The sequence below is a fragment of the Mastomys coucha genome, unplaced genomic scaffold (genome assembly GCF_008632895.1).
Source record: "Mastomys coucha isolate ucsf_1 unplaced genomic scaffold, UCSF_Mcou_1 pScaffold5, whole genome shotgun sequence".
Lineage (NCBI taxonomy): Eukaryota > Metazoa > Chordata > Mammalia > Rodentia > Muridae > Mastomys > Mastomys coucha.
The window spans coordinates 97,518,907-97,529,917 of record NW_022196911.1 but is presented as its reverse complement, the minus strand read 5'-3'; the positions used below and the strand labels follow the sequence as shown (position 1 = coordinate 97,529,917).

At 46.5% G+C, this 11,011-nt stretch overlaps 2 protein-coding genes across 3 annotated transcripts in view; both read right to left on the bottom strand.

Annotated features, from left to right (window-relative positions):
* Positions 1-2,552, bottom strand: part of Ifi35 (interferon induced protein 35) — a 10,145-nt gene extending 7,593 nt beyond the window's left edge. The window contains exon 1 of the mRNA XM_031351731.1: positions 2,405-2,552. Within this exon, the coding sequence (XP_031207591.1) occupies positions 2,405-2,425 (21 nt within the window). The 5' untranslated portion in view covers positions 2,426-2,552. The remainder of the gene's footprint in view (positions 1-2,404) is intronic.
* A 2,421-nt stretch (positions 2,553-4,973) lies between these two features.
* Rpl27 (ribosomal protein L27) lies at positions 4,974-8,898 on the bottom strand. Of its 2 annotated transcripts, none has more exons than XM_031353828.1 (5): positions 8,756-8,898; positions 8,356-8,438; positions 7,446-7,615; positions 5,177-5,287; positions 4,974-5,066 (listed from the first exon to the last, which is right to left on the bottom strand). In XM_031353828.1, exons 2-5 carry the CDS (start codon positions 8,434-8,436, stop codon positions 5,018-5,020), a joined length of 411 nt encoding a protein of 136 aa, XP_031209688.1. In that variant the 5' UTR covers positions 8,437-8,438; positions 8,756-8,898; the 3' UTR covers positions 4,974-5,017. The 2 variants fall into 2 exon arrangements, with proteins under 2 accessions (XP_031209688.1, XP_031209687.1); XM_031353827.1 differs by having other exon boundaries at positions 8,702-8,834.
* Between the last annotated feature and the right edge of the window lie 2,113 nt (positions 8,899-11,011).

The window sequence follows — 11,011 nt, the reverse complement described above, 5'->3', positions numbered from 1 at the left end:
TAGACCAGGCTGGCCTCAAACTCAGAAATTCGCCTGCCTCTGCCTCCCAAGTGCTGGGATTAAAGGTGAGTACCACTACTGCCCAGCTCTAAAGAATTTTTTTTAAAAAAAGATAAGAGGCTGAGAAGATGGCTCAGCTGTTACAAATACTTGCTGTTCTTGCAGAGAGAGGACCTAGGTTAGTTCCCAGAACCTTTTTTGGGAGGGGTTGTTTGTTTGTTTTTGTTGTTTGAAAATGTGTTTTTCAAACACCCATGTGTTTTGCCTGTGTCTGAGGACCATGTGCATGCAGTACCAGAGGGGGCCAGAAGAAGGTACCAGATCCCCTAGAAATGAAGTTACAGAAGGCTGTTGGGCTCCAGGTGAGTGCTAGGAACACTGTTCTTCTGGAAGAACAATCAGTGGTGTTAACCACTGAGTAATCTCTCTAGCAAAGTTGGCAGGATTTTTAAAAAAATGTATATTTTAAAATTGTTTATATTTATGGGTGTTTCGTCAGCATGTATGTCAGCGCACCACGTGGGTGCCTGGTGCCAGGAACGAGAACTAGAGTTAGCCAACAGGTTGGTGGTGAGAACTGAAGCGGGGTTCTCTGCAAGAGCAACACATACTCTTAACTGCTGAGCCATCTCTCCAGGCTGCTACTTTAATTTTCAAGACAGGGTCTCTCACTCACTAACCTGGGCTGAGTGGCTCACCAACAAACCCCAGGGGCGTGCTTGTCTCTTTCTGCTAGGATTACAAGCACATGCCACTGTGCTATTTTTGTTGTTGTTTTATCTCAGTTCTTTTTTTTTTTTTTTAAGATTTACTTATTTATTAGATGTAAGTACACTGTAGCTGTCTTCAGACACACCAGAAGAGGGTGTCAGATCTTATTACGGGTGGTTATGAGCCACCATGTGGTTGCTGGGATTTGAACTCATGACCTTTGGAAGAGCAGACAGGACTCTTCCTGCTGAGCCATCTCACCAGCCCAATTTTTTTTTTTAAAGATTTATTTATTTTATGTGTATGAGTACACTAGCTGTACAGATGGTTCGCTCCAGCCCCACCTCCGGCATAGTATGCTGTAGCTGTCTTCAGATGCACCAGAAGAGGGCGTCAGATCTTATTACGGGTGGTTGTGAGCCACCGTATGGTTGCTGAGATTTGAACTCAGGACCTTCGGAAGAGCAGTCAGTGCTCTTAACCTCTGAGCCATCTCGCCAGCCCGTTATCTCAGTTCTTAAGGACTGAATTTCTTCTCATATTATCTCTCTCTATTTTTTAAAGATTTATTTATTTATTGGTTTTTTCAAGACAGGGTTTCTCTGTGTAGTCCTGGCTGTCCTGGAACTCACTCTGTAGACCAAGCTGGCCTCGAACTCAGAAATCCGCCTGCCCTCTGCCTCCCAAGTGCTGGGATTAAAGGCATGTGTCACCACCGCCTGGCCAAGATTTATTTATTTTTATGTATGTGAGCACATTGTCTCTCTTTTCAGACACACCAGAAGAGGGCGTCAGATCCCATTATAGATGGTTGTGAGCCACCATGTGGTTGCTGGGAATTGAACTCAGGACCTCTGGAAGAGCAGTCAGTCCGCTTAACCGCTGAGCCATCTCTTCAGTCCCCTTCTCATACTCTTACAGACTGAGCTAGCGCCCTAACCCTCCCTCTAGATATCCTTGTGAAGAAGTTTAATATCCCTAGATAGCAAGTGAAGAAATGGGGATTAGACTGTAAACTTTAGAAAGGCTAACGTTTGGTCCAGTGCAACGTGTCTGAAGAAACTAGGATCTGAAACCAGGCAAGTTTGCTCTTCTTTGCTCCTTTTCCTTATTTGGCTTCAAATAGCTCTTTTTTTTTTTAATTGTCTCTGCGAGGCAAATGGAAGTTTTCCGTGCCAGACAGCTAACAAGGGAAGACAGAGCTGTTGACAAGCTGCATTGGATCCCTCCTCACAGGTGGCTGCCCACTGTAGGACACTGTGCTTGCTCCCAAGGCATCACTGGCAGGCAGATTTCACAGCTCAACCTAGCTTATAGAGGTGGCCTCAGTCAGAGGCACTGAGAGAGGAGACCACCCGTCCCAGAGACAGAGAGGACCAATGGTCAGGTTGATGTGGCAATCTGAGGGGAGGAGCTGGGAAGTACCTTTGCTGTTAGAACAGCCAAAAGCCTTTGACTTTTACAGCTTTCTACAAATCCAAAACATACATGCACATGAAGAATTACCAAGGTCCTGACTTGGGGTGTCAGAGTTTTGAGGCAATAGGTAAATGACCAGCTCCACAGGCCAAGGTATCTAAGTTCTCTACTTCTCTCCCACCCTCAGCAGGTCAGAGCTAAGCAGTTCTCAGCCTAGAACACTCTGTGTTCCCCTCCACATGCGAGGCAAATGCTCTCTTGCTCCCTTACTTACAGCTTGCAGGGTCATAGACATGGCTCTCTCACGTCAGGCTTCAGAGCAGGGTTCAAAGTGGAGAGTTCTGAAACACTCAACTCCTTATTTAAACTCTCAGAGGTGGCTTTGGTCTCCTCAGCCTCCAGCAGTCTGAAACACACTTCCACTTTCGTTTCTGCCTCTGAGCACACAGCCCCGCCCTTGGGAGGAGCCTCCTAAGTCATCAACTCTAACCACCTAGACAGGCATGTGCTCCTGGGACTGGAAAGGGAAGACTGTCCAACTAACCTTCCCAGGCAGCCAATTCTAGCATAAACCTATTGGGTAGGGTAGGATTCTTTTTTTAAGATTTTATTTTATGTATATGAGTACCCTATTGCTCCCTTCACACCAGAAGAGGGCATGCGATCTCACTATAGATGGTTGTGAGTCCACTTGATGGCAATTGAACTCAGGACCTCTGGGAGAGCAGTCAGTGCTCCTAACCGCTGAGCCATCTCTCCAGCCCCCAATTGGCAGGATTCTTAAGACTTCGAGACAGACAGACTCTCAGTAATGTAGCTCTAGTTGGCTTCAAACTCTGACATCTGCTTTTGCCTCCAAAAGGCTGTGATTAAAGAAATGAATTGCCGGGAGGTGGTGGCGCACGCCTTGAATCCCAGCACTTGGGAAGCAGAGGCAGGCAGATTTCTGAGTTCGAGGCCAGCCTGGTCTACAGAGTGAGTTCCAGGACAGCCAGGGATACACAGAGAAACCCTGTCTCGAAAAAAAAGAAAAGAATCAAGTGGTGGTGGCACACGTCTTTGATCTCAGCATTAAATGGGGCAGGTGAATCTCTGTGATCAGTCAAGCAAGCCTAGTCTACAGAGTGATTTTTCAGGGCAGCCATAGCTACACAAAGAAACCCTACCTCCAAGACCCAAAAAAATAAAGGGCTCAGCAACTGAGTAATAACTGTTATTCCAGAGGACCCAGGTTCAACTCGCAGAATCCACATAGCCAGTTTGCAACTTTTTTGTTGTTTTTCGAAACAGGGTTTCTCCTGTATAGCCCTGGCTGTCCTGGGCTCACTCTGTAGACCAGGCTGGCCTCAAACCCAGAAATCCTCCTGCCTCTGCCTCCCAAGTGCTGGGATTAAAGGCATGTGCCACCACTGCCCAGCAACCTATTTTTTTAAAGATTTATTTTATGTATATGAGTACACTGTAGCTATACAGATGGCTGTGAGCCATCATTTGGTATATGGTTGCTGGGAATTGAACTCAGGACCTCTGCTCACTCTGGCCCAAAGATTTATTACTATATTTAAGTACATTGTAGCTATCTTCAGACACACCATTAGAGGGCGTCAGATCTCATTATGGGTGGTTTGTGAGCCAACATGTGGTCCCTTAGACAGACATGCAGGCCAAAATAAAACCACACCACTAAAAAAAACAGAACCCAGCACATCCAGCATATATTTAGAAATTATGTTTATGATGTGGGTAACCATGCACTGTTGTGTAGGCCTGGGGGTAATATTACTTGCGAGTTGGTATTGTCAGCCTTAGCATTTTGCCCTCCCTTAAAAAACCAGTGTGTGGGCTTGTGTAAGTGACATGGGTGCTGGGAAACAAAATCTCAAGAGCAGAGTTCCTAACTGTTGAGCCAATGGTGCCTCCAGCCTCAGGACTTCTCTAAATCAGTTAGCACAAGCTTTGCAATGCAGAATGTACCCTGACAAAGCTTTTTTTAATATTTTATCATTTTATATATGCGAGTACACTGTAGCTGTCTTCATACACACTATTAGAGGGCGTCAAATCTCATTACAGATAGTTGTGAGCCACCATGTGGTTGCTGGGAACTGAATTCAGGACCTCTGGAAGAACAATCGGTGCTCTTAATCACTCACTGAGCCATCACTCCAGCACCCCCCCCCAAGCTTCTTAACCATGCACTAGTCAGAATCCTTATGCTTCTGAAATGGTGCCACAATACACTGGCTGGCTTCAACTTTGGAGATCCACCTTGAGTAAGGTCCTCATACTTGTATTTTCTGAGTGTGCGCATGAGGTAAGGGGTGGGAGTGGCTTCAAAACAGGGTCTGTTACCATGGGCTGTCTAGAACTTACCATGTAGACCGTGATGGCCACAAACTCAAAGATCTGCCAGCCTCTGCCTCTAGAGTGCTGGGATTAAAGGGAAGCGCCACCCCTGCCCAGTACTATGGCTATGATCTTAATCTCTGCTTTACTTCTTTTCCTGTAGTGTTGTCAAGAACCCTGTGTTACAAGAATGAGGTTCCTAATGGGAGGCAGTATTGAGCCTCACCGTCCCAATCTGAGGACACTTGTGTTTCTCATTAAAAAAAAAAAAAAAAAAAAAAAAAATGCCAGGAGCAGCCAGGGGGTGGTGGTGCAGGCCTTTAATTCCAGCACTTGGGAGGCAGAGGCCAGGAGCAGCTGGTGGGCAAATGCTCACTTTCCTCAAGGAGGCTGTCATGCCACCAGATGGTTACCCAGCCGAGGCTCAAGTCTCACCACAACACACCTATTTCATTTCCCCAGTCTCTTTCCCAAGAAATGTAATAGGCAGACACTTGTTTTTTTTTTTTTTTAAATTTTTAATGACGAAAACAAAATATACCTAAAAGCGAAGCTTCTGGAAAAACCATTTGTTCTTCCCTGTCTTGTATCTAGAAAGGAAAAAAAATAAACAAGTGACACACAGGAGAAAAATAAACAGGAAAACAAATTCTTTGACAAGAAGCAGTAACTGTATTCAACAAACATAGGACCCACTTACCGCTCCTCAAACTTGACCTTGGCCTCTCGCCTGGCCTTGCGTTTCAAAGCTGGGTCCCTGAACACATCCTTATTGACAACAGTCTTGTCCAAGGGGATATCCACAGAGTACCTGGGTTAACAGTGCAGAGGCAAGATTAGCTAGGGACACCAGGAAACTAATTTCTCCAGAGACCTGGTGTGGTCACAATACAACTCCTCAGCAGCACAGCCAGGAATGTCCACCATGCCACACCTTCATGCAATTCCTAGGAAATTCTCATTTTGTCCTCAAATTTCTGAAACTCCTTTTAAGAGGTGAGATTCACCACACCAGACCTCTCTCTTTTGGAGACAGGGTTTCTCTGTTTAGCCCTGGCTGTCCTCTGTCCTTGAACTGAGAAATCTGCCTGCTTCTGCCTCCTAAGTGCTGGAATTAAAGGCGTGTGCCACCACTGCCTGGCTCCTTAAAGAAAAAAAAAAAAAAGATTTGCTGGGCAGTGGTGATGCCTTTGATCCCACCAGCACTTGGGAGGCAGAGGCAGGTGGATTTCTGAGTTCAATGCTAGCCTGATCTACAGAGTGAGTTCCAGGACAGCCAGGGCTATACAGAGAAACCCTGTCTCAAAAAACAAAAAATTATTTATTTTATGTATATAGGTACACTGTAGCTGTCTTGAGACATATCAGAAGAGGCTGTCAGATGGTTATAAGTCACCATGTGGTTTCTGGGAATTGAACTCAGGACCTTTGGAAGAGCAGTCAGTGCTCTTAACTACTGAGCCATCTATCTCACCAGCCCCAGACCTTACTTTCAATGCAACAGCTGGCTATCTCTCCAGCTGGATTTTCCTTAGCCAGGTATGGCGCACACCTGTAACACCAGTACCCCAGAGGCTAAGATGAGATCTCACACTAGCCTGAACTGAGCAAACTAGTATGGCTCTAAGAGTAAGACAGCCCCAGCAACAAATCCTGAGGACACATGCTGCTGCGCCCCAAGAAATCTAGTTCAGGACCCCTCAATTCCCCTAGATCAAGAGAGCCTATTCGAGGGACCTGTCACTACATAGCTATAGCTGGGAGATCCACCTGCCTCGGCCTGTTAAACGCTAGGATCCTAACTGCATTACCGCCTTGCCTAAAAAGAGATTTAGGGGAGGTGTCTAGAGAGAGAGAGAGAGAGAGAGAGAGAGAGAGAGAGAACAGTAGTAACAGTAGTTAACTGTCAGCACTTATGGTGTGGCCATACATGAAAGCAAAACATCTACATACATAAACCACCACCAACAAAACTAAAACAAAAAGCAAACAAACAAAACCAAAACTGGGTGGTAGTGCTGATCCCTTTAAACCTAGCACTTGATAGAGGCAGGTGGATTAGGTAGTTCAAGCTAGCCTTGACTAGCCTAGAATGTATGTGTTTCTGTGCACATGAACACAGGTTCCCTCCGGAGATCAGAAAAGGGTGCCTGATTTTCTGGAGATAGTATAGGCAGCTTGGAGCCTTTTAATATTGTCAGGTTCTGGAAATTAAACTCAGCTGCTCCACAAAAATAAAATAACTATCCTAATGACCACGCTGTCGCTACCCTGGTTCAAAACAAAACTGCAGAGCCCTCTCCTTCCACCCTTATGCGGGTTCAAGGGATTGAAGTCTGGTCACCACCAGCAGGCCCTAAGCTCTCTTACAGCCCAAAGAAAATCAGTCATCTTGTACAAAGGTGAGAGAGGCAGAGCAGATCATGTCTCTGAGAAAGACAAATCCAGCAATCTACATTTAATAAGGTCAAGCCGGAGAACAGAAAACCTTTAAAGGGACCTGAGACAGGATGCTCACACCTGAAATCCAAAACACAGGACTCCAAATGTGAAGATAGCCTTGTGCAAAAACGGATGCAGAAGATAAAATGAACTACAGACTATTATCAAGTCTACTCGCTTCTCCCAACAACACTGTCGTCAAACACGAGATCTGGTTTTTTTTTTTTTTTTTTTTTTGGTCTTTCAAGACAGGGTTTCTCTGTGTAGCCCTGGCTGTCCTGGAGCTTATTCTGTAGGCTGGAAAATCCACATGCCTCTGCCTCCCAAGTGCTGGGGTTACAGGTGTACACTGCCTGGCAAACCCAGGGTCTTACATCTGCTGGGCAGTGCACGGTTATACAAGCTTAGCATTCTTAAGACCAAGAGAAGAGGATCTAGAGACTATGATGGCCCATTCTTAAACCACAGGCTACTTTTTCTCCTCAGCAGAGGATATGAACTTCCACTCCCATTTCTGGAAGGCTCACCTTGTGGGCATGAGGTGGTTGTAGTTATAAACTTTCACAAAGGACTTGATCTTGGATCGCCTGGCGATTTTCTTCTTGCCCATGGCAGCTGTCACTTTGCGGGGATAGCGGTCAATTCCAGCCACCAGGGCATGGCTGTAAGGGCGGTCCGAGGTGCCATCGTCAATGTTCTAGATGAGAAAAGGGAAAAAGCCACGCGTTACCGCTTAGGCCCTGTCTTAGTAAAACTGTGCTTATTAAACATACCCTCCCCAACTCTAGACCACTATAGAAGACAGTCATTCGATGCCAAGAGTCAACAGGAGTGATGCTAGGCGCCCCCAACACCTTCCTCAATTTAAACAGTTAAGGTTAGAGCTGAGACAGCAAAGCTGGCAGCCTCATCTGTTTTAGATAAATGACAGGAGCAAGAAGCTGGGAAGTGTTCTTAACAGCAAAGCCAGTGGTCTTGTGGCTAGGACAAGGGGTATAAAACTGGTAAGAAGCAAGTAGCAAAAAGGTTAAATACACCCAGGGAATGCTCCCAAGTGCTGGGGTTACAGGTGTGCACTGCCTGGCAAACCCAGGGTCTTACATCTGCTGGGCAGTGCACGGTTATACAACCTTAGCATTCTTAAGACCAAGAGAAACAGTGTCTCCCATCCTACATACTCTTAGCTGCAGCATCCATTACTTCGACCTGTCAAGCAACTTAACACCTCTAATCCTTAGTGCCTGAAATTAAGTTACTTAGGTCTTGGGTTAGTTACTGCAAGAATTACACACCACAGCTGTAATACGTTCAATACACAATGGCCAACATTAATACCCATTATGCATTCGCCAGTGACTAATGCTCGGACAGATCTCAAATTCCGATCCGGCTCATCCCGGCATGCAAGCAGTCCAAAGAGCCCCGGAGGTCTGGTACCTTCACGATGACGGCTTTGCGTCCGGAGTAGCGTCCAGCCAGGACCAGCACCACTTTCCCGGGTTTCATGAACTTGCCCATTTCTGCAGAGAACAAAGACAAGGAGCCGCTCAGAAGTTTGTAAAACGGAAGGCCCCGGAGGCGACTTCTACATGCGAGCCCCGGTCGTAGGCCCGCGACTTTTGATCACTCGCTGCCGACTAGGCCACGCAGCCCGGAGGTTCTACTCGAGGGATGCGACTCGCCGTGAAGCCGCCAGAGGCTTAGAGTCCAAACGAGCCGGGCAACCCGACCCCGGGGCCGCGATGGTCGCGGATTGCAAGACCCTCTCCAGGCCTCTACTCACCGACAGCTAGGAGCAGACACCTGGCAGAAAGGAAAGGAGGATACTTCCGCTAACCTTTCACCTTACGGAGAGGAGGCTTCACTTCCTGTCCCGCCTCTCAGGCCCAGCCGTGCTGCGCGGTTGGTGGTCAAAGTTGCTGGCGGAAGGAGCTCGTCAGGGTGGGTCCGGCGACGCGTTGGTTTGAACCAGGCTTTATTAGCAGCACGAGCAGCAGACAGGAACAGAGAGTTCCGGTTCCGGTGTATGGAGGGAGGGGCAAGGAGGACTCGCGAAATTGCATTCTGTTCTATCGCCTTCTTTGTTGTAGTCCCCCGCTCTGCCACTAGGAGGGGGACAGAGTCTGAAATTTAGTTTTGCTTTGGAAGATAGAGCCAGGTTTTGCGGGTTCGGGGGTAGGGGTGGAGGTGGGGGATGCTACACAAGTCTGTAATCCCAACACTTGAGGGGCTAAGACAGGAGTTCCAGTTCCAGTCCAACGTAAGTTACATAGACCCTCTCTTCAATAGGTAAATAAAATTTATTTTAATTTAAATAATAGTTTAAAATTATTATTCATAGAAACAAAGTGATATCGTGCACTGTTAGATGAAAGATGGGGAAGATCAGACAGAATCCTTATCTCCAATGTTCAACCCAATGATGTCAGATATTATTGACTACAATAAGCATGCAGGCCAGAAAAGGGCATCAGATTCCTGACACTGCAGTTACATATGGTTGGTAGCCACTATGTGGTTCCTGAGAATTGAACCCAAGTATCTCTGTAAGAGCAGCCAATGCTCTTAAGCTCTGTGATGTCTCCCCAGCTCCTACAAATAGACTATTTTATCAAGGAGCAGCTGACTACAATGTTTAGCCACTTCCACTTGCCTGGCTTGATGTCTGTCTGAAGATCAAATTCTCTATACATCATGGTGCTCAGTGTGAGCCTGCAGGTTCATACTGAGATCTCCTGAAAGCTGCCTCCTGACAAGTGTGTGGTGGAAATGTTCTTTAGCACAGGGGAAGATTTAGGGGTGGCCCCTCTGCTGAGTGGTGGGAATGTTCTTTGGCATAGGGGAAGATTTAGGGGTGGCCCCCCTGCTGAAAGGCAGGGAAGGGGCACCTTCACATAATCTCCCTGCAGCCGAGAGCATGACCGCTCCATGAAGGAGGGGGCGCCTTCTGATAATCTCCCTGCAGCTGAGGACATAACTGCTCCATGAACCCAAGATGTTTTGGAAGTAATTCAAGGCTACTGAGAGTTGTGCGTGCAAGAATCGAAGAAACAGACCCCATGCACCTGAGCATGGGGAAAAATATTTACTGTAAGATAATGAAGAAGTGGGCATGCTTTGCCATGAGAAAGTGCTAAGAGATTGTTGTTAAATTCTATTTTTAGTCTTACTGTGTTTTACTATAAAAGATTTCTCACATTAAAGTTTATTGCCATTGCCAGCAGAGCGGTGGTCCTCTCGTTCTCATTCAGTCGCCCTCTCTACTTCAGCCTCACCCTTGTCGGCTGGCTCCGACACAAGTGTCACTTCAGGCCTAGTGCACTGGAGAACACCAAGTGTGAAACACTGGAGAGAGTCAGAATGAATGGTAAAAGAGATGTCTTTGACATACTATTAAGTAGCTCCACAAAAGGACCTGTGTCCTGAGTGGTGGCCCATGACTATAATCCCAACAGGAGGCAGTAAAAAGATTAGAGAAGTTCAAGGTCATCCTCAGCTACATCAATACCAGCATAAGCTATTGAAGACTGCCTCAACAACAAAACAAGGCTTCCTGGTGGTACAAGCCTGTTACACACAGGGGCAAGAGGATCTCTGAGTTCTGGGCTACCTGGTCTACATATGGACTCTGTCTCAAAAACACCAAACAAACAAACAAACAAACAACCTCAAAACCAAACAAAAAACAAATCCCAAGAGGCTGGAGTGCAGAACATGCTGTCTTATTGTTTTTGTTTTGTTTTGTTTTTGAGACAGGGTTTCTCTGTGTAGCCCTGGCTGTCCTAGAACTCACTCTATAGACCAGTCTGGCCTTGAACTCAAAGAGATCTGCCTGCCTCTGCCTCCCAAGTGCTGGGATTAATGGTGTTACCACCTAGTGGCAGTCACTCTTTTTTTGTTATACTATCTCTCCTACCCAAAGATTGATTGATTGTTTATATGAAAGTACACTGTAGCTGTCTTCAGACACCACAGAAGAGGGCATCAGATCTCATTACGGATGGTTGTGAGCCACCATGTAGTTGCTGGGATTTGACCTTTGGAAGAGCAGTCAGTGCTCTTAACTGCTGAGCCATCTCTCCAATCCCATGGC

Coding starts and splice junctions, on each gene's coding strand:
- Rpl27 (XM_031353828.1), bottom strand. CDS start 8,436: ATGGGCAAGTTCATGAAACCCGGGAAAGTGGTGCTGGTCCTGGCTGGA. Junction 7,616..8,355: donor GCAAAGCCGTCATCGTGAAG/GTACCAGACCTC, acceptor TTTCTCATCTAG/AACATTGACGATGGCACCTC. Junction 5,067..5,176: donor AAGGTCAAGTTTGAGGAGCG/GTAAGTGGGTCC, acceptor TTTCCTTTCTAG/ATACAAGACAGGGAAGAACA.